This window comes from Zosterops lateralis, assembly GCF_965231275.1.
Source record: "Zosterops lateralis genome assembly, chromosome: 5".
Taxonomy (NCBI): Eukaryota; Metazoa; Chordata; class Aves; order Passeriformes; family Zosteropidae; genus Zosterops; species Zosterops lateralis.
This window is the reverse complement of record NC_139766.1, coordinates 54710806-54734511: the sequence shown is the minus strand read 5'-3', so window position 1 is coordinate 54734511 and position 23706 is coordinate 54710806. Positions and strand designations below refer to the sequence as shown.

Sequence of the window (23706 nt, the reverse complement as noted above, 5' to 3'; positions counted from 1 at the left end):
TATACAGAGCCGGTAGGCAAGGACTGGCTTAGCAGTCACTGCTCTCCCTGGTACTGTTCTTAATGACTAATCCCCACAGCATCCTTCCTCACCTCTCTGAGCCTTGCAGTTTAACATCGCAGCCAGCCTCCAGAAGGGAATTACGTGATGCAGTACAGTCATCCTTTCCAGCAACAGCTCTGCATCCCGCTCTTGTGTCAACACAGGCCTGGCAAAAACTAGTTATTCCTGATGCCCTTGCTGTTGGAATCCTTCTACTAGATCTCAGGTGTCATGAAAACCAGAATAGTTGCACATTCAGGACTTGAAAACCCTTAGCAGCCTGTTTAGAAGGCTGCAAAGAAAGAGGACTTCCTCCACTAAAGAACTAATTTTAGTACTTCTTGCACCTTGAGCTGTGCTCACAAAGCCTGCCTTGTGATTTCTAAGCAATGAGAGATTCTCCTCCTTGCTCTTCACCCTGTCAGCTCAACTTCCACTGTTCTGTGTTTTGAAGATCTGCTTCAGGGTTCTGAGTGAACAAGGACCTGTTGGTTCTAAAATGCTGCTCTCTCTGCAGGTGCTGAGTACGAGCTGAGCTGAGCACTACTGATAAGAAACTGGGGGCAGAAGTGAGCTGAAGGCAGTAACAGGTCATTTTGAAAAGGGAAGAGAATTATGTGATGTGGTAGTTCTACTTATATTTGCTTTCTGAGACTGCATCTCCTTGCATTAAGCAATAAACCTTTTATTCAAGCACCTGGAAGTCAGTGGGAGTGTTTGACAGGCTTGGTGAAATGGTGCGGTGGAAGGGCCTGCACGGGAGTCCCTGATCTACCTTTGTGCAGGCAGTCACAGAGGTGTACTCTAACCAGGTGGTTTGCAGGGGCTGCCGGTTCTCCTGTGGCTTCTGGGACACCTGCAGGATGAGAGCAGTAGGTAAAACCTGGCAGACTCCTAACACACTGCCCTACCGTAAGGAGAAGGCCGAAAGAGAGATTGGTCCCACCATGAAGAAGGAATTGCACTGTCTTTTTCCTTGACCTCTCTCTAGAGAAAAGCAACAGAAAATATTTCAGCAGCATTCCAGGGAACATGGCTCCCAGGATCACTATAGAAATACCTGTAAGGAGCAGTTATAAGATGGCATAGCAGGATTCTAAAGTTTCAAATTGTTCAGAAATTATGCTGTTTATTCTTGAGTGCCATCTACTGACAATTCCATCCTAATGATTTGTTTTCATTGATATTGCTTATTTTAAATGCCCTACATAACTTCTGTTAGTTTAGATGTTCCTTATTTCTTGGACACTTTATTTCCCTCTGTGGACCAGGATACCCTTGACATGATGTTTACAGTAATCTCTTGGACTTCCCTTTTTACTTCCATCCATCACCAGGCTTCCTCCCTTCCCTGCCTGCTCCTTCTGCCTAGAAGGCAATTTCTGGCCTCCCTATGCTCAGCCTTGTTGCTTCAAAATGTAGCTGCAGTTGTGCTGTTCCCCTTGAGCAAAAGGTTACCTCTATCAGTCTGCTACAGCACTGCTGAGATCTTATTTTCCCCTTTCCTTTCAGTTCTTCCTCTTCTTTCAAGAGCTTTTTCAGCAACTTTCATGCAGTAACCTTGAAAATATTTAATGATCACTGACTCCACTATATTACCTGTTCTAGAGGTATTTTATTTTAGTTATGTGATACTTGAATTAGCATTATTATTACAGTTTTTCATTTTCTATCTGTAAGATTTCCTCCCCCAGCAGTCCAATACATTTTGCAAAGATAAAAATAAATTAAAGGTGAAAAGTTATTGCCAAGGACAAGAGCTTGGGAAGTTTAGCCTACAAGATATTTCTTTCTCCATTGAAAACATAATCTGTATTGATAAAGAAAATGCCAGGTAGCTAACTCATTATAAGCAACTGGAGAAAATGGATCAAGAGACTTCTTTCTTATACACTCAGTTTTTGGCTGGGTTCCATCTCTGCCAGCTAGCCAAAGGAAAGAGGAAAATTCTAGTAAAGTCTCCTAATACATGGCACCATTTTGATTGAGACTTCTTTGCTTGTGTCTCAGAAAACTCAGCATGATGACAAATGATACCCTGACACACAGCTGCTACTCAATTTCAGGCAGAAAATATCAAGCTGTAGAAGTGTAGACATTTGTCCACAACATTCTTATATTGTGGATCTCCTTCCCAGAGGATTTTGCTGAGGTCAGAACTGTAAGTAGGTTTAAAAAGGATTAGACAGATCCATGGTGGGCAGGTGTGATGTGTGCTATTAAGCATGACAGCCTGGCTCTAACATCTGTTACAGAAAGCCCCTGTGGAGCTGATGGCTGGAGGGGGCTGCAGCAGGGAATCTGCTGTTCTGGGCTGACCCCAGTTGGTGCTGCCCCTCTCTCTCATGGGCAGTGGTTACAGCAGCCAGGGGATGATTTAAAACAGCTTCAGTCTGGACAAAGCCTCTGAATTCCCATGGAAATAGCACTTTGTCTTAAATGGTTATTCTAAGACCGCTGAATCTCCAGTGATAAAACTGGGATTGATCCCCTGAACTCAATGCCACAAAAAGCACAAGGTTAGGCCTTTCTGAGGTTTTTTCAGTAAGAGACAGTTTTGCTGAAGTGAAGGCTGAGGAGTATTTCAGTATTTGTTCCTGGACTTCTAAATTCATATTCTGCCTTTTGTATAAATACGCATCTAAATGAATATTTGACTAACTTACTTATCAGTAAGATGGCACGTGTCACTTGCATCTCATTTCTTTTATTTTAATGACTAACAGCTTGCGCTGCAATTCATAATTCAGTCTCTTTCCTCCTTTCTTGAATCAGGCAGCAAAACCTGATCAGTGACAGAGATGATACTTGTGAAATTGCTGCGCAGGGGTTCCTCTCACTGAAGGGCTGACAAGATACCAGCTGAGGGGAAAGCTTAATTGCATGGGTGATCAAAGGAGAATGTATGAAGACAGGGAGACTGTAAGGGGGCGTGCGTAGGAGTGTGTTTTAATGAGAGATTATAGGGGAACATGTGAGTCTGGCACACACAAAATGACAGAAATGAATGCATGAGCTAGTACAAAATAGCATGCTAACCAAAGGCATCCACAGATCTGCTTCAGCCCCTTCTCAGACCTTCCCTAAGAGAACTGTATTCTATTAGCTGTCATCCCACTAGCCATACAAAGAGAAAAAAGCGAAGGTTTGATCTTTGCAACTGGGAAAGGAGGAGGGGGGGGAACCTCATGAGACAACAACATCCAGGCTGAACTGGAAAAGAGAGATCAAAGCAATGAGCTGAACTGAGAAGAAAGGACACAGGACAGTGATATGGTGAACTCCCGGGAATGGGATGAATTGACATAAAAAAATGAGAATTTAAAAAGCATTGAAGACACTTGCCAGCCCTTCCATGTGCTGTAACACACTGCACTGACAGAGGTTTGGTTCATGATGTGTACTGTGCTTTGTTGTATGCTTACTGTCTTTATACTCAGCTCCACTTCCATCACTGGGGTACTTGAGGAGTAAGATGCCTCTTAATATCAAAACAGGTGCCATTAAAATGGCTTATACACAATCTCACATCATTTTAGCCCAAATCCATTAAAAACCTCATTACAGTTATATTGGCATAAACCTCTGTGCCAGTGTTCTCCAACCGATTTAAACTGCATCAATATAAATCCAGTTTCAATTGATTTAAGAGATTCTAGGCAGAAGTGCACTGCATTTGACAAACTGATGGGAGGACATACCCTTGCTGAAATATTAAAACTTCTGCACTCGATCTTTTCATATTCAGCAGTGTGGCTTTTGAACTTTTGGCATTTTGCATTTTACAAGCCCTTACAGGGAGGGAAAATAAGTAACTTTAGAGCAGTCAGGTTAACAGCCTTTCACTTCATCAGCTGAACTCATGTGCAACCACAGATGCCTTAAGCTTTAGTGTTTTATAAAATTATAAGGACACAGAGAAGCCTAATGCTTTTTCTACTTACCCTACTCTGAACTCAAACATATTACTGGCTGACAACCTTTTTTTTTCCTCTGTAAAAGGCATCTAGGCTTTAGTTGAACACACCTTTTTTTTTTTTTTTTTGCAAAAATAATGAAAGCTTATTATCTAAGATGCCACCCACTAGACCAGGTTGCTCAGTGCCCTGTCCAATCTAGCCTTGAACCCTTCCAGGGACAGGACATCCACAGCTTCTCAGAGCAGCCTGTCCCAGTGCTTTGCCACCCTCTCCATAAAGAATTTCTTCCTATATCTAACCAAAATCAGATGTTATCACTCTGAGCTCAAGTTCTCCACTACAGCAGCTTTCTGGTCCACGTGGTCAGTTTATGGCCAGCTTGAAGCAGTCTATTGTTAACTGAAGTTTATCCAGTATAACACTGGAAGAAGAAATGCAGTACTGGTCTTGAAATGACACCGTGTAATGTTAAAAACAAGATAAAAACTACTGCACCTCATGTGCTGGCAGTGATAAATTATGCAGTTCTCTCTTCCCAGACTCTCCCATCTGCAACAGCTACAATAGAACCTTAGTTCAAACACTATTCTTATTGAGCGCTGGAGCTGTCAGGCCAGTCTCAGCTTTTGTGTGAGATTCATGAAAAATAAATTTGACAATTTCTCTGAGTGAAAGGCCTCTAACCATGTCTCCAGCCTGGTAACCAGAGTACTTACATGCTTTGTGAAATTTGTGTTTCACATCAAGAAGGGTAGATGCTGGAGGTACCTGGAAAAGAAACCAAAATGCATACAGATTAATTTTTCTTTCTTCTTCACTTTGGGATCCCTTCTCCACTCCTCTAATGAAGAGATGCTTAAATTTGTCTGCAAGTCCTTCAGGCTAAAATGAAAAAAATCAGCAAATTTGTTTTTACAGGTTGGTATGTTATTAAGGATCATCCAAATTTGACTTATATCTCACCTGAACCACCTGTGCATGGTTGACAGAAGGGTAAAATCACAAGAGTCAAGAAGGGAAATCTGCTGGCCCTGCTTGATGCAGTAATTGCCCCCTAGATCAAACCGGTAGGAAAACTTGAAGAGTTTAGCTTTAAAGGTAGGTTCAAGCATGCTGAGGTCCATGTCCTGGAGACATGAAGGGGCTCTCTGGAGAGGGCAGTAGCAAAAGTAGTATGTTCTATCCTTTCTGCCTGAAATGACTTTGCTTCTGCATGTTTTTGTTCATGTGCAGTGAAGCAATTCAGGTGTCACCGTTTTAGAGGGCAGTCTGGAGGCTTTTTAGGCTCTGTTTTATTATGTATATTTGTTTCTTAAGATACTTTGTACAAATTACCTGAGAAATGCATTTAGAATTTACTAGAGCAAAAGACTTGGATTCGCCTTTTGTTTACAAAGAAAGGCAATGAGGCTCTTGAGGAAGTAGCATGTTGAACTACTTATTAGTGGATTGTGACAAATAACCATGCAAATGAAAAAAGAAGAACATAAGAAATTTTCCTAGTAGAGATCATTTAGCACCTTAACATAGGGGGCTTTGTTTAAAAGACTGAGTTTGGAGAAATACTGATGCAACAAAATAAAATTGCTGACTCTAAAGCAGCAAATCAGTACAGAAACAAAAGTTTACTCTTATGTAATTTGACACCCCACACAAATACACAATATATGTGCTATTAGTACTTATGAGTAACCCAACTTGTTTCCAGTAATATGAACAGGCAGAGAGCTCAATACAGATTTCAGTGATCTAAAGATGTAAAATGACACCTGTGCTAAAAGGTAGTAAAGTACAGATCTTTTCTAAGTTTTTTCTTGGGTTTAGATGGGTACTTTATTTTCCACAGTTACAGAGGGTTTTACTGGGCTTTTACAGAAAATGCTGTAAATGAAACTCCACTTAACCCTGTCTTGTCTCTCTGATGTGGCTGCTAAGCAATGCCAACTCCACCTAGATCAAGGCATAGGCTCCTTGAAACCAAGAATTACCCTTTCCTTGTCCCCAACACTTGTGTTGACCCAAACCATGCTGAACTGTTTTAGGCCAGGCAAGAGACACTGCCCTTGGAGACCCTTTTCTTCCTAGCTACAGGAAGCAATAGAAGGAAACAATAGAAGGAGCCATTTTATCTTCCTTAGTTCAAAAAGGAAAGAAAACATTTTATCTGTGTTTATTGCAGTAAGCCATTCCATGCAACACCCAGCAGAACAGCACATCTCCCCTAGTCCCCACGTATTTTTTTGTCATGTGTGCAACCTCTGTGGACTTGAAGACTGGAGCTGGGGTGGTTATGTTCCCAAAACCTCTAAAAACATCTGAAATTGCTTTCTCACACTTTGTGATCTCACACCTGTGAGGCCTGGAGCCCAGAATCCATCTGATATGGATGCAAGCACTGTTAGCTGGCAACACCTATTCAGCATACAAGCCTGCAGACCAAAATTTGTCATGTATCCTAGCACAGGGCAGATGTGCAGGTATTCAGAGCTGGCATTGCCAGCTGAAGGATAGGAATGATCTTTTCCAGTTTGATGGATGATGAGCTGGCTTTCTAAATGCAGCATAAGCCACATTGCTGCAGGGCCTGCATCCCTGCAGATCAACACCTCACTGTGAAGGGTTCTGGGATAGAGTAGCTAGGGTCAACTCGTGCTCTGGAGAGCTGATCAACCAATTTAGGCAAAGAAAGCTGAAAAACTGTAAAGCTTACCATGCTTACAGAGCAGTGCTTGCTCAAAACAGAGCCCAGGTCTCCATCTCTCCTGAGTATGTTTTGACTTCAGGGCAGAGCTGCTCTCAATCTGTTCAAAATGTCTAGTCCAGCCCTTGTTAGCAACTTCACTTTTACATCCTTCTCTCTTTTTTTGTCCTGAGACAATCAGTGCTTTCTCTCCTCCAAATCCTGCTATGGCAGCAATGAGATTCATATCACCTAACTTCAGCTATTTAAAAAATTAATCCAAGCTCACGTTTTAGGTCTACCTGTGGAACCACCCAGATGCCTCAGGTGTTTATAAGCTACAAAGTGCTTGAGTGTCCTGCTGCAGCCCAGGAACCAGTGAGTGTGCCCCTGGGGGGTGATGAGCAGCCCCTCACACCACTCCCCATCTCCAAAGCTGGCATTCACACCCGTAGCAGCAGCTGGAAGGACCGTGCTCTGTCCATCCCTGAGCGAGGCAGAGCTCATTAGCAGGACACTGCTGTGCCTGGCTACATCCAGGCTGCTTTAGGCCAGAGCTGGTTTGAGCGCTGCCAGCCCGTGCCTGGAGATGTGCTGGGCTGGTGAGTGGCGGTCTGGCAGCTCCACATGGCTCTGTGCAGGCTGCAGGGGCCCTGGGAAGGCACAGAGCTCACATCCAGCCAGGAGAGCAGCAGGACACTTGCTTTATGAGCCAGCTGGCTTTGACAAGGAGCCTTCCACTTGAGACAAACTACACAGGTCGCGAGCTGAAAAATAACACAAATACTTTCCCCCTTCAGAATGGGCTGTGACATAGAAGAATCGTGGTGTCCTTGCCCAGGTAGAATAATGAGGCTATAGCCACAAAAGAATGAAATACATTTTTTTATGATCTTGATAATTCTATGTCCTTTTTTAAAGACCTCATAAAACAAGCAGTGAAGTTATAGTTTCTAATATTGATCAATGAGAAATGGATGCTGAGACACCAGCTTACTACTAAGAGTGTCCTCTTCGTCGACCATTAATTATCTTTTGTTCTTTTCGTTGTACATCAATACAAGCTAAGGAATTGTAAGGACTGGGAAAGCATCTGCTCTTATTACCCTTTGTGCTAACTGAATAAAACACTCTGGAATATTTCACTGTAATTATTAGTCTTACTCTCCTTTCATTCCTCTGAATTATGTCCAAAAGTGTTGCAACCCTTTCTTCCCTCTATTTCAGCACTTTACGAATATGCAAAGGCAAAGCAGAGTGAAAGACCACCCTTAGCTTGTTTAAAGCAAGATGGATTTCTGCTCTTTTTTGGTATCTTCCACAGTCTGATGGTCAAGCCAGTTTTTCCCTACAACTTTTTCACTCATAGTCTAACACCTGATTTAAAGTGTAGTCAACTTTCCAATAAGCGATTGTCGTGTGTTAGGTTCAAGACTACTTTATTTTGAAAAAAAATGTTATGAATAAATGAATATTTTACAGCTTTGGGTTGCAGTCATTACAGTTTCCATTCAGAAAAGGATGATTTCAAAATGTCGAATCCTGGTTTTCCTGTACTTTCACAGCCAGAAAACTTTTACTTTTCCATTTGAGGCAACTTTTCATTTACAGGAATTCGAGAATTAAAAGACCTTTTGGGTCATCCATACCAGTTCTATTCTTTCTTCAGACACCAATGCACAAAGCGTCACATTTCTTTTTAAGATTTAAAATACCATATTAGTACTTTATGCTATGACTGAAGGAAGAGCACTAAGTGGATGATATTAAGGGAACTTAACACTGCCTTTTGTGAGTGCAAGCTAATCAGATAGTTATCCACTTTCATGCCTCTTTCACATTTATAAGTCAAGGAATTATGCCTAATCTGGTGATCTGTACGTAATTGCATCACACAGTTCTTGCACTAAAGACTTATTGTAGGGGTCAGAGGTCAGCAGAATATCAATAAGCATTTTGAATAATAGAATTTCAGCAAATAAGTAATCTTTCATTCAACATTTCTCTCTAAATGCTTTTTTCTGTTTGTGACATGTCAGTGCCACTGCACTGCTGAGTCACCTACTTTGTAACGAGCATTTTCCATAATTGCAGAAATTCAGAAATTCTGCTCATTAACCACTGCCCCATCTTCAGCCAGGGTAAATCTGGTCAAAAGGGTGGCATCAAAAGGGTTGCAATAAACAAAAGTTTTTTGCAGCTGAGGATTTGGCTGCAAAACAGATAACCAGCTAATGGGAAAGACAAGTAATTTCCAAATTCAGCAATCAACACCTACTTCACCATTACTGCTTTTGTACCCTGTCCTTGTTTTGGGACTGTGCTGTATTATAAGAAACCAGCAGCATTCCACAGAAAGTTAATTAGAAAAACACCTGTTTTAGGTGATCTCTGTGTTTTGTGAATTTGACTTCTAGGGCAGATTGGCTCTTTCTTATTTCAAAGTCAGAATTAAAAGTTGGGCACTCTTTTGCTTTAACCTTTCCCAGTGTGTCCCACGCTGCTCTCTTGGTGAACTAGTGTGCTGGTCATGCCCAAAGAACTATAAATAAATGAGCTCACCATGGGAATGACATAGAGGTAACTACATATAGACAAGTGCTGTCAGCAGCTGCACAAAGGCTTTATCTAGAATCCAGTATTTTACTCAGTAGACTGCAGTGAAGTGGCTACCAAACAACTGGCTCTGACCTCAGTCCAGCCTTTCCAGAAGCAGGAGATATTCCAAATTATGGTTGGAGCTGAGGTAGTTTCCAGCACACATACGTAAGTACTGTCTCACTTAGCAATCTTCCAGATTATTATCTGGTCACATGAACCTTGGCATATGAGATAATCTGACTGACTAATATTTCCAGTGATTATGGGCCAAATTAGCTAAGAATACACATAAGCACATGCTTGTTGCATGCAGTCATGTCAATTTACACCAGCCAAGTTTGTCTCTGAAGATAATTAATTATTTTTGTACTGTTAGCTGGGTATTTCTATTGAAAAAAAATCATCTCTCTTTGCAAGAAATTGCCTGAAAAAAGTGTCAGACACCAAAAAGAGCTTTTTCTCTCTGCTAAAGATGAGAGTGGAAGTAAAGAGAATGTCATTTATTAGCAGAGAGGTGTGCAGAATTCAACATGTACACCTATTTCTGAGCAAATCTGACTAGATTGGTACATCCCCATGCCCTCTGACTTTTATTAAGGGGAGTTGAGTAAGGTTACTGTTCACCTCAGCACTGAACAGCAGAACCTGTCAGGAAGCCTCTGTCACAACACTTTTCTAGCAGGGAAATGGAATTTTTCTGGCAAAACTCTGGATGTGTAAATTTGTGTTTTCTTTCAAAAACTTGAAATTTTAAAAATGGAATAGAAATTTATAAAAGAAATCTGCTTCTGGCACATGCTGGGAATTCATTTTGTTGTGTTATATTCATTACTTTTGATTTCTCATCTGTATGGAACTTTCATTACTTCTGCATTATTTTATTACACATCTATCATGACAGTGCAAAATAATACGGCACATGGCTCTCATCATTGAAAATAACCCAATAGGAAATAATATGCAAATAAATGCACTATTAAGTTGTAAAATAAACTGAACTCGAAATATTTATTGTGTCATAACAGATTGAAATATTTCAAAACTAATTTGTAATGTAATCTTTCGCAAATTCTACCTCATCAAAAATTCAAGACTCATTTTTTTCCACTGTCATTTTCAAAGGAAATGACATTTGGGATATGCACTTTAAAACAAAATAGTTAACAAAAAATAAAGTAATGTAAGCCACAAATAATAAAATAAACTTTTACAAATTATAATATTTTATTATAAATAAATATAGTGCTTTTTATATAATGCTTTTTATTATAAATAAATATAGTGTTTTATTGAATAAAGTGTAAATAATAAAGAATAATAAACAGTAATTTTGACCCATACTTCTCAGGAAGAAAATGAGGCTTAAGGTAGTGTTGGTTTTTTTTTTTTTGTTGGGATTTTGGTTTCCAATTCTAGCACAGATAAAGCATATAGCTTAGCTGTAGAACCTCTGAATTTGTCTTCTCCTTTCTATCAAATGGCTGTATAGATTTTTGTTTGCTTTTTTATATCTACACACACTGCTAAAATTAAAAATCAAGAAGTGCACCCAAGAAACTCAACCACTATTCAGCACAAGATGGTCACAATCTATTTGGGGGACAGAATGAAGTAAAAAAACCAAAAGATCACTCAATTCAAAAGAAAATTCACAGAAGTGTATATTTTGGCAAAACAAGTTATTCTATGAGTAGCAAGGCTAATAAGGCAGGTCTGTGGAGGGAAGTTGGAAGCTGAGAAGCAGCAGAAAGGAATGGGAAATGAGGGTGATGTATGAGAACAACCAGGCAGCATCAGGTCTGTTAGAAATCCAGGTACTTTTCATTATTCAATACCAAGTGCAATGAAGAGATGCTTGCTGTACTTCTGGTAGAGGTTCTCTGACTGCCACAATTTTGTTTTTTGAAGCACAAGAAATGTAGCTGTTAAGGAAGAAAAGCTGGCATTTTAAGGACTTTTTAAAATCCAAAATTGCTAAAACATAGACAGATATAATAATAGCATTAACATATACTGCTAGGGATTTACAGATCCATGACTACATGGCTCAGGTGTTTTGTGAAGAATCACACATTGGATTTCAGAAAGAACCTGAAGCATGTTCTGATGGAGCAATAAATCATATGCAGGAGCATTTTAATGCTAATAATGCCTATAAGAGATGCCATTATGCACCTAACTTTCCATCATGGGCTGTGCCGTTAACTATTAGACTAATAAAACACCTACTGCTCCCTATGGTCTTGTATTGCTCCAGTACCTTTATAATTTGCAATAATCTCTGAATTATCTCTGATGCAATAAGGCAAATGTGTGGCTAGGGTAAAATGTCATAACTTTGGTGGGAAAGAGGACATTTTCACACTGGCTGGGAAACTGTCTCTACAGATGAAATTTTGGCACTACTGTCTGCTCTGGTGACATAGCTGGCTTTTGCTGCTGGCCAGAATGTTCAGGAGGAGCTGGAGCACCACCAGTGTCTCACAAATTCACTCTTGTTTTTGCTGAACTTTGAAAGCAACTTCAGTTTTTTTGAATATTTATTATATTTGCTTCTTCATTTCTTCCCTCAGGCTTAGACTTTTTTAAAATCTAAAATAAGAGATGTATAAAATCTGTCATTTAAAGGCACTTCTAAGCTTTGATTTGTATCAGCTGAAGCATTAGTCATCTGTTGCAGCTTCTGTAATTCTTTAAATTATCCCTTTGCAAATGCTAAATGCCCTAAAGTTACCAGCTTCTCCCCTCCCCAGTCTCTCTCTTCTAGAAAAATCAAAGGCCATTTCTCCAGGTATTCCACTTAAAAAGCCATCTCACAGCAAGCAAAAAGTAATATGTATAGTTGCCTCTTTTCATCTGAAACCATCTGTAGCTATATTGACATTAAAATTATGTGAATTTCTGGCAGAGCAGGAAGAAATAAGTGTCATGCATTGCTACAACAGAATTTGAATATGTTTACCTACTTTACCAAGTAATAACTAAGGAAGAAAATACTACTGTCATCACTTCCAGCACTCTGGGCTGGGCATAAGATTCAATTCTTACAGTCAAGAAAAGGCACAGATTTTATAAATGTAGTTTTTCTTTGTGCCCCCCAGCAGGAACCAGATCCCTGTTGTGCTGGATGCTTTGAAAACATACAGTGAAAGACACAAGATACCATGAAATCCTCCTTCCGAAAGGAGGTAAAAAAAGAGGATTTCCACAGCAATGAGCTTACATCCAGATATTTTTGTGTCTGTGTTCCTCCAACCATTTTGCTATGGGAATTGCTGCTACGTGGGATTCAGTATCCATGTCTCACTATGGAAGCCCCCTACTTCGACACAGCTGGTTATTCAGCCCCTTTTGGCATCTCTGGCATGAGAGGTGGCACGCCATTAATGATAGATTGCTTGAATGAGAAAAATTATGATAAAAATCCTCTGCATGAAATGAGACTGCTGTGGATGGTCACAGGTTCTGCTCATTCTCTGCAGAGAAGAATATATAGTCCTCTGAAGTGAAATATTAGAACTGAAAGATCTAGGGGGGAAAATACTTAAAATGGCCATGAAAGTATTAATCTCTTTCCTGGGAAAGGACTTCTTTACTTTTCTTCCCTGGAATGAGGCTAATGGGAAGAATCTGACGTTAGAGGCAATGTTCTGGTACTGCAAAGAGTTCCTTTGCAGAGTTTCATTGCCTACTTTAATGACTGCATTTGCTCACCTAAAATGAATGTGGTATGTCTAACCTCCAAGCCATGATGTGAGGAGTTATTTTTATTTGCCAGAGCTGACTGTGCAAAAGAGAGACAGGGAATGACTTTCTCCTCGGCTGCTCACTTTCTGCAACAGAGTAGCAACCCACGAGTGAGAATAAGAGAGTTCTGGTACGAGAGGGAGCATTTCTGCATGCAAATGGCTTTCCTGACATGCCAGTGGAAATTCATTGTATTGTTAAGCCATAGCATGCATGTACAAAAACACAGGTAACTGCACTGGTGCATAGACTTGTATACAAGGGCATTTTAATTCCCTAAAAGTAACAATATTCCCATGACATTCATTGTAGGCATTGCACAGCAAACAATGCCTACAGCTCACAAACATATGGTTGAAAGTTCCTCCAATGTCTACACTGAACTATAAACATTCAATTATCACTAACTAGGTTTTACAAAGAGATTTTAGTGGGAGAAGGCACTGGGTAGAGGATGGAGATCTGGTTTTAAGGAATGGTAGGAAAGTAGCCTCCATTATCTTTACAACACATCAAGGAAAGAGGCTCTTCCTGCACATCTAAAGAAGCAAGACCTCTTCTGCAGGTCTTAGGAAGTGTTCTGGAAAGGGGGGGTCACTGCACAGTAGCCAAAACCTGAGTTTGCACCTCCGTTTACAGCTTAACTTGCAAAATCATACAGCACAAAACTACTGAGCTCTGAGGCTTTGATGGGAAAAACCTTTGCTGGTTTCCCCAGAGGTGATTTATTCTGTAAAAACTGTACTGTGCAACACTTTCTGCCTTAAAAGCAACTCATGCAAAGTTAATTACGTTGCACTATGTTTGTGGGGAAATACATTTTACTGCAAGTTAATTTGAAGAAAAAAAATATTATACAATGAATGCAATAAAAGAAACAGTTATGAGTTGCCTTAACAGCATTTATAAATCAAATCACTGCACATCGATAACATTAAAACCAACCTACATCAGGAACAATGTATGCGAAAAACAGTTTTTGAGTAGCCACGTATTTTTCATAAGTTGTGGCTGGCAAAAAATGTGGATTATTTGTTTAAAAGGGAAAAAAAGGAATTGTTTTCTTTCATTTATAAGACTTGATGATTTTTGCTTGTTCTGCTGTTTTCAGTGGCTTTTTGGAAGCAACACCATAGCCAAATTCTTAGACATTTTGTGATGCTTTTTAATTGAAAATATTTCTTATAAGATATTTTTAATTAATTACATGCTTTCTTCTTTAGAAAGAGATAGGAATTTCATCCATTCAAATGATTAAATTGCGAGAAAAAAAGGGACTTTTGGTCATCTAGGCTCACTTGCTGTTTTACATTGGACAAAGAGATTTCTCCTTGCTAAATACTTCTTTCAGTCACTGAACAAGAAACCTGTATGATTCCTGTTTCAACTACAGAATATCTTCACACAAATGCAGTATTGCTGTGAGTGTTAAAGAGCTGAAGATTGGCCCACAAGACACTCAACTCTTACTTACCATCCCTTGACTGTAAAAATATGGGCCAAATTTCTTGGCTAAATTTTCATGATTGTGGTTTTCAGGCACCAACTCTTGTAAGGCCTTTTGCTGCTTGGGTAAGAACCTCTCTGCTCATCCTCTCTGGGTTTGCCTCCCTGGGAAGCAGGGAAAAAGGGAAGGAAAACCCAGGATGTTGTCCTGCAAATTGGCCCAGACACCTGGACTCATTCTGTCATGGGCAGTGTGGGCCAGGAGGCTGCTCATACCCCTCCTCAAAACTTCAGTGCCTAGTCCCAAGGTTCTCTTCTGAGCACCTATATACTGCTTTTAAGGATAGCTGTAGCCCAAGTTTAAATAACTTTCCCTACTTGGAGACTTTCTCTAATTTGGGGCCATTTTGTAGAATAACTGGGGGGGGAAAAAAACCAGACCTGAAGCCGGTTTGTGATTCCTCCCCATCCCCCAAAATTAGAAATCTCTTCTCCATGGCATATCACCTCAGAATTAATTTCAAGAGCAAGTCTGGGGAAAAGGATCTCATACTGCTATTATTTATCTTCTAAATTCTTTCAGTAACTCACTGGAAAAGCTCACGTGCACCAAACTACTTGCATAATGTCATATCCATAGCAGAGAAAGTCCCCAGAGCAGGTTGACAATATTAAATAAAATAAATGATAGTCCTATAAAGAATTTCGTGTTCACAGCGTACATGTGCAAAATAAACTGCCAGTGTTGCTGACTCGTGTGAATTTAACTTTCAGTTTTGCAAGATTGGGTAATTTTTCTCCAAACCCAGGTCCTGCAGGAGATGACTGTGGGACCAAAATGTCTAGGATTTTTCTGCTTCCTTTCAGGTTTTTTTTCTGCTTTTCCTGGTCGTGGAAAAGCCTGCAATATGATATGAATGTGTTTTAAAGGCTTAAAAAACAAATATGTATTTATTCTGTTCCTTGAAGTTAAAGACAATCAAGAACTTATAATAACTTAATATACATGATTCATCCTTCCCAAAGGTATAAGATAGGTAAGAAAACAAAAGGAAATAATCCTGGGGTTTTTTCTTCTTTTTTTCCCTTTTTCAAATGGAGAATTAATTCAGAGAATTAATTGTTCTGGATTCAAAACTTTGGATTGATGCCAACTGATTTCTCAAGATGACACAGCCAAACACACCTTTTATGAATTTTTCATACAGCACTGAGGGCAGGAAATTATTTCTTGCTAAATACCAGAACTAGTTAAATGTATTTTGCAGACTTCACAGAGCTCCCACTAATCGGAATGGGATTCATAGGCACATGCAGGAATCTCATAGAAACTCAACCTCTTGGAAGCAGCTCCTGGTGTTTAACCACAGAGCATTAAGCATTAAATTACTCTGCCTGAGTTTCTGTTGAGTGGAGAAAGAAAGGGTTCTTCTCTCTGCCATTATAATATAATTTTTCCCTTTTGGTTTATTAATCTGAGAATATTATAAATGCATTTGCTAAATCATAATATTCTGAACCACTAGCAATATGCAATGAGAGTCTAAACACATACATTTTAAAATCTGTGGTTCCTATTCTCTCCTATTCTGGCAAGCAGTAATTACATGTAAACTCATAACTATCTCACAAACAGAAAACAGGCATTAGAAGTGTCATGTTGGGCCTGTACTATTTATATTTAATTAAACAGAAAATTATGCATAATCCAGTACAACAGTCTCTTATTTGTTCTAATAACCAACTGAAATTAAGTTCACCAATACTAACAAGGGTTCATGGAAGCAAGGAACTCAACTTCTCTACATTCAGGGTTGACTTAGGAAGGGATTATCACAGGGAAAATAAAGGGACTTAAACAGCCAGGTGAATGAGCATTCAGAAACAAAACTCTTCAGGCAGTTGTGGAAATCTCAGCCTTGTACTATACTTCTACCAATCCCTTGGTACTGTGCCAAAAACATATTTTTAAAAAGTCCATGCTGCTGGCCATGTAAACTGAACATATATTTCTCTTTCTGAGCAGAGACTTCCAGCTGTTATTGCTACCCTGTGTGTATTTTACCTCTGAATAAGAGTACTTAGCAATGACCACTCATGTCTCTTTTCATAGCTACAGGGGCAGAGTCCATGGTTTGGAGGAGGTGTAGAAAATCTTCAGGGTTGGAAAAACTCAGAATAAAGATTAAAACACAGGTCTGGTATCATCCCAGCAACACGCAGCATGGAAGGATACCTGAAATGTGGCTCTTTGCCTAGTGCTGTTTCTGTACTATACTTCTTTTAATGACATTATAGGAAAGCTCAAGGTAAGAAAGAGATTTGTCTTTCTTTTGATCAAAACCTAATTCTAAATGTATGTAGATAAACTAACAACTGTGTAAATACCACTCAATAATGTGAACACTACATCAAAATTGTTATTAATAGTCATCCTATTTTTTTGACAATTTTGTACATGTTTCCTCTTTGGCTAGATTTAAAAAGAATAGCAAAAAATATTTTGCTCCATTAAGAATGAACAAATGAGACATTTACCTTTAACTAGGTACACAAATTATGAAAATACACTTTAAATTACCAAGAACACTGGAAATCTGGTTGTATTCCACCCTGCATATTTCAAAGGCATTAAATTAAACATTTGAAGCAAACTTATCTACCTGTTCCAGCTGTTGCCAATGAGGATAAGGGATTTATTTTTTTTCCCTAGAAAAACAGTAAGTCTCAAAACTCCACTAATTTACTGAAAAATTCCATTGGCTAAATAGATTAGGATTCCCATTTTCATGACATGCAAGAGACCAACTCTTTCATTGAGTGACAGTGAATCACAAAAACTGTGATGAAAATATTTATGAAGTATTTTTTAGCTGTTATGGGTTCATAGACTTCCATCCTACCCAGTCCTCTCATCCTACTAATGCAATTTGGCTGTAGTTTATATAGTTTACTCACATTATTAAAACAAACAAACCAAACAAAAAGTCAAAACACCTCTTTTAGCTGACACCCTCTGTTTAAAACTAAAAATTTTTAAAATTGCCAGGTCCAATCTAATAAGCAGTGCACAGCTGAGTACATTTAGGTACCAGCAAGTATTCATAGCATTGCAGAGATGGTAGGCTTTACAAATGTATTAAAAATAAGTATCCATTCCAAACAAACGTTTCAGTGTCGTGCTCTGAAACAGACACTGTAATCTAAGTGTCAAGAACCAGCCTATGGACATAACTTTGAGTCCATAGAGCTGCCAGGAGGTCTAAAACAAACCAGTGCAGGATTATTTGTAAAAATCCTAGAGAAGACCAGCCCAAGGTTGTGACTCACAAGGAATTTTTAGTGTCTCCCAGAGAAAGGAATGAAAGTACTTCTACCACAGCATAAGACCACAGCACAGTGAAAACAAGGGTCCCTGAGCTGGCACTGTGTGAACCAGGCACAGCCCCAGCGTGCTGGGATAATACACTCACCTTGTCCACAATGCAGATCTGCTTCTTGCTTTGCACATCAACAATCTCTACTTCAAAGTACGTGATTTTTGAATGTTTGAGCGCTGGTGATGGTTTGATTTGGCCAGCAGAGAGCACCAGCTGAGACAAGTTGAGAAAAGAGCGTGAGTCATTGTGAGACATGGACAGAGCTCCTCCATCGGCTGCGAGATCCTTGCTGTGTTCTGGAGTGCTGGGATTCTGCCTCTTGAGCATGGTGTGACCCAGCAGCAGCGATCGTCATATCAGCAGGGGACAGTTCCAGGGGAAAATATTTCCTCCCTGCATCAGTTACACAGACTGACGAGACACAAAAGGTCAAGTGGCATTCCATTTTAAGTGTACTGTCTTATTTAGCAGGAGTGAAAACAATGGCTCTGTAATCCATGTCTATATTTAATCTGCTATCGTGATGTCCTGTGTTGATGCTGCTGCTGCTTTCGTATTTCCTTTTTTTCATTTTATTTAAAACAGCATTTGAAACGAAATCCTGAAATTCCCCATTAGCAGATAGCAGATCCTAAAATTCCAGAGCCCCAGAGGGGCAACCAGAAATGAATGTAGTAAATTCCACTGTTACCTACTGAGACAGATGTTTAAAATATCCATGTACACACATATGTATAGATATAAAGGTCACCTATTCTAGACTCATCATCATCAGATATCATCTACTCTAGAAATATCTACTAACAAAATAGCATGAGTTCACCAGCAGAATTTAGGGGATATTTGCAAATATCTGCTTGGCTTTAGCACTATGGATTTTCAGGTGTTTAATGGGGTAGAGCTTTCCTCACAGTTCTGCCAGGGAAAATCAACTGAAGGAAAGGAATTATAACCTTAAAGGCATTCATTCAGGGTTTGGATCATTTCACTATTTTCTTATTCTTTCCTGACAATTTTTACAAGGCAAGTCTGCAACAAAACAAAAGCAGTTTTAATGGTAAAAATAAAGACTACATAAGCCAACAAATTTTCTCTGAAGTAGCTTCCCCAAGCCTTGTTTAAACTTCATTTCTCCATGTATGGCTTTTTTAACATGATTTAACAGAACTTGCAGTGCTTTTCCATCCTGAAATTCTCCCTATATTTCCCTGAGCTGCCTAGGATTACAGTGTTAGGAGAGCACCATGAGTTTCTGCACACAGCTCTTTCCACAGAGTAAATTCTGAATACATTTCTGCATGGTAGAATTTAAGGAAAATTACAATCACTATTACAAAAACCATATGGATTTGTTACACTGAGAAAATTAATTAAGTGGAAAAAAGCTTCTACAAGGTAAAAGTCACCACACTAACTAATATCTGGTCTGGGATGCAGGGTGGAAACAGAACAGGTCTCTTTTCTTTGATTCTGCTGTAACTTAGAGAAAATTTAGTGGTTCTTTAGCCATAGTTCTGACTAAAGGAGTTAACCCTAACTCATAGCTAAGATGCTTTATGCCCACATGACATAAAAAATTTTGAAGTAGCTTAGACTGAGAGAAAAGTCCCCACTGCTTGGCAATGCAGTCATGCAGCTTTGGAATGCCTTCACTGGATTTGTTAATGGAAAGCCCTGACTGGGGGAATGCAGATGTACAACAATATCAATCCCCTACTATAAAAAAACAGGATTAAATTTAGAGTATACTGAAATCAGTTAGTGTCTTGCCATTGGTGCAGAATAAGTGAGCATCTAAATGAAAAAAGCAGTAAGACTTGAACCAAGATTATATCGTATCAAAGAAGTTCACCTGTCTCTGAGGTTAAGTGAAAGGGGTTCAAGGAACCATCACCTTGGTGGAGTCAATATAGCAAGCAGAAATTTTGGTATAAGCTAGTCACAACAGGGAAAATGACAAATTATTGCCTTACTGTAAGGAGCTTGCTAAAAACAGCCACCTAAAGACCACAGAACACACAGGCCCTAAAATCCAAGTGTGAGATACACTTCTTTGAACAGGCTACTGTAAAGAAACTGTACAAGGGATGAGACAAACTAATATAATATCCTCTTTTAGCTCTAAGATTTATATGAATAAGTGAGCTGTAATAGCATATATTAATAAATTTCTAAATTTATTTCAATTCAAAACCCATAAAGAATAATATTGATCATCAAGACTAATTTCTGTGTATATAAAGGAGCTGGTGTTACAGTCATTACTGTGGGTATATTTATAACATTTAAAATGATAACATCTGAGCGCTGCTGCTGAGAAAAAAGGATTTTGATTTGCAAACATTTAAATGATCAGAATTTTATTACTGACCAATGAACACTTGAATATCTGAACCGATTCCAGGAAAATGCTTATAAAAATATACTCCCCTTTTTTCAATCCAAGCTAATCCTTGCAATGTCAATATTTTGATGAATAACCATCTTTACAGACTCAAATACTTTGATGACATAGATTAGGAGAGCTTCCCTAAAGGTGGCTGACCCTTTCCTCCCTCTGTTGTATTATAGATTTAGGATTAGACTGCAGAAAACATAATGCTTGCATACAAGGTGGAGGAGAGCTACTCTACCAAAAATAGTCAAGGATAGAGTTACCACTGATAACCCAAGCTCTAAAAGGGAGATGAGTAAAAGCTGTGATGGTTTTGCCATTATTGTAACAAGTGCTGCACTTTCTTGAAATGGCACCAATGGGTTTGTATGTTCCAGCTCAACGTGAAGTCATCCAGCCCATTCTGTGTGGAGATGCACATAGAAGGGAAACGTTAATTACTGGACAGAAGGCACATCTTTCTTTTCAGTGCAGTTATTGTACTTCATCTCAGTCCTCAGCACTGGAGACAGGCAGTCCCAGCACATGGGGACAAGTGATCAGCCCTATAGTGAGATTTATTGATCCACATTACACGGCTATACGGTGCTGTCCCCAGAGCTGTGGCAGGGATAGCAGCCAGCAGCCACCCAGCCCCTGACCTCAGCTTCATTCTGGGACTCTGAGAGGAGTCAAAGAGCACTCAGCAAGAATTAAATCATCTCTGACAGCTTCAACTCACACTGAAGTTCAGGCCATATAAGGGGCTGATATTTTTGAGGGGCCACAAGAATGGGCATCACTCTTCTCAAAGTGTAGCTCTGCCTCCTCTCCTCACTTGGCACTCGGCTCACATGAGCTGTTTTGGAGACAGGCAGGCACTTGGTTAAGCCATCCTTCCAAAGGGCACTTTTTCAAGGAGGCAGGGAATGCCTGCCCACAAATCAAACAGCCTGGCCATCATCTCTGGCTAAAGAACTGCTGATATTTTCAGGGAAAAAAAGTTACACCTGTAAAGGATTTTTTGCACCCTTCTAATCAATATCTGGAAACAAGCAGCAGCCTGTGGTGGTCATGACAAAATAGGTAACAAATCACTTCTCAGGGGCTAAGACTTAGCATTCCATTTCTGTTTATGGCACTGATTTCCTGTGAGGTGTTAGGGAGCTGCTGTTTTCCCTGTTTTTCCCTTCCTATTCCACATGCTGTCCCTGTGTGAGGCTCCCTTCACTGTGCATTTTGCAGACAGCCTGATACAAAGGGATTTCAAAAGATCTCAGCTGGGACCTTAAGGTGCTTCTGAAGTTCCTTTTCATTTCTGCTTATGTTTTGAACTCCTCCTTCCCCAGTGAACTGGTCATCTCTTTTCAGCCTGCAGAATGTCAGCTGTTAAGTCAGCAGCAGAGAGTCACCTCTGTCAGTCCAGGTGCTTGTCAGCAGCCCCTCACATGTCACTTTTTTATCCCACACACTTCAAATGCTTGGCAGGACCAGGATTATTCTTTTCCCACAGGCTTTGCTCCCAAGACATGAAACTCCAGAGCCCAAAGTATGTGGGGTTCAGAACCACAGGTCATGAAATCTAAAACAAAGCAGATTGCTAAGGTCACACTTACCCTAGTGTGCCATTTTTGGACATTGTACCATTTTTGGACATTCTGCCATTTGTCTTGCTGAGGAGGGAGATCTGAACCAGTATGTTCACATGGCCCTTGGCCTCACATCTTTTTCAGCAACTGTGCAGCCCTTACACCTGGTATTGTGCTTGGTCTAACCACCATTTGTTAACATCTCCTTGTTTCAGTCTTAGATTTCATGTTTTCAGGGCCAGGCAGGAGTGTAGCTGTTCTTCCAGTGTCCTTTTATTGAGCTGTCCAAGGAAGGATTTAGGAACCTAATCTAATTTACTTATTTGGAAGAACACAGACAATAATTTGTGTGTCTGGCTCCTGGCTTCATCTGGCAGAGAGTTTAGGAATAGCTTTACCAGATTATTTGGAGGGCTACTACATCTAGATGTTTGGTTTGATTCTGCTATCCATTACAATTAAATAACAACTAGAATGTATTTCTGAAGCATTGCAGACATTTAGGCATGAGCCTGGCTGCTAGGGAAAAAAAAAACAGCAACAAAAACCACTGTGCATGAACCTCTGGCATTTCTTTGCCTGCACACATCTACCTTAGAAGTCATAAAACCAATTTAAAACATTTTATCTACATGCTTGCACACAAAATGCCACTTAGAAGCAGCTCCACAGCATTCCTACTAAAACTACTCAGGTCATTTAATTTTCTCTCTTGAAGCTAAGTCTCTTGAATAAGTAATGGACAAGAGAAAGGCACAGAAGTAGAGTGTCCTGACTGTAACACTAAACAGTCCTAAAACTATTTTAAATAATGTTGAAGTGAGGACTAAACCAAGGGGACGGGGTAAAAGTGATATACACCCATGTTTCTCCTCTTCAGCTACACTGGCAGGGCTCCTCAGCAGAGGATGACAACCTTTCTGACCCTGTGAACTATGCAATGGAAACATTACACAGCCAAAAACCCCAAGCCTCAGGCCACATCCTTCAGAGGCTGAGAGAAGGGAGAGTCAAAGGAGCAGCTTGCAAGCAAGGCCTTGGGATCTCCAGTGCCCACCTTGTCCCTGCAGGAGCTTTTAACACTGACCAGACCAATGATGTTTCATCAGCTGTTTAAAATCTCACTGCAGTACACTGGCTTTATCTTTCTAGCTTTGAAAACTGAAAATATTGACTTCTAACTTTGGTGTGGGTGGTGCCAATTAGAAGCAAATTCACAGTGCAAATCAAATCCAAAGTCAGTGTTTGTTTTATCCCCCACAGACATCCATGAGACCCACAAGGGAAATAAGCAAGGTTGAAATACAGGATAGTAATTCTATCTGCAAGCAGTACACAGTGAAACCTCCACCCCCAGCCTCTGTAGCACACAAACACACACCTACTTCTCTACCAAAATAAGTACAGCCTGATACAGAACTCATATCTGATGACGGGCAGGATATATTGCAACAGGCATCTGCTGGACTGTAGTATGGAAGAAGCCCAGAAAGATGCTCCTGGTGATGAAGAGACCTAAATGAATCTTCAAAAGTGACCAGTCTTTTAAGGTCACTGGCAATAAATAGTATGCAGCATATTCACAGCTGTTAAGTTTCAGTTCTTGTTTACATGAAAACAGTGGAAATTGTGCTATTCCATTATTTGAGGCATAAGGTCTTCTCCTCTATGCATCTGGACATACATGGCTATGTGAAATGCTATGTGAAAAGTCTTTTTTTTTTTTTTTTAACTTATATATTTTGTCATTCTCTTTCACTTGGGTAAATGTGTAGCCCTTTTAAACATACAGGAATATCTGAAAACTTGACTTCAAAAATTCTAAGAAAAAGGAATTTTTTAAATTTCAAAACAAAGTCTATAATTTTTAAGCTAGTCTTGGCATTTTGCAGAAAGACAGGGAGATCAACACAGTATGTATTTAAGT

The 23706-nt window shown here is 39.7% G+C and overlaps 1 protein-coding gene across 1 annotated transcript in view; it reads right to left on the bottom strand.

The window, feature by feature from the left end:
* The window catches only part of TECRL (trans-2,3-enoyl-CoA reductase like), a gene marked incomplete at its 5' end in the record, with an annotated part of 58271 nt that extends 40128 nt beyond the window's left edge, over window positions 1–18143 (bottom strand). The window contains 2 exons of the mRNA XM_083861856.1: window positions 4679–4730; window positions 17910–18143. Coding sequence (XP_083717982.1) covers window positions 4679–4730; window positions 17910–18143 — 286 coding nt within the window. The remainder of the gene's footprint in view (window positions 1–4678; window positions 4731–17909) is intronic.
* Window positions 18144–23706: the final 5563 nt, after the last annotated feature.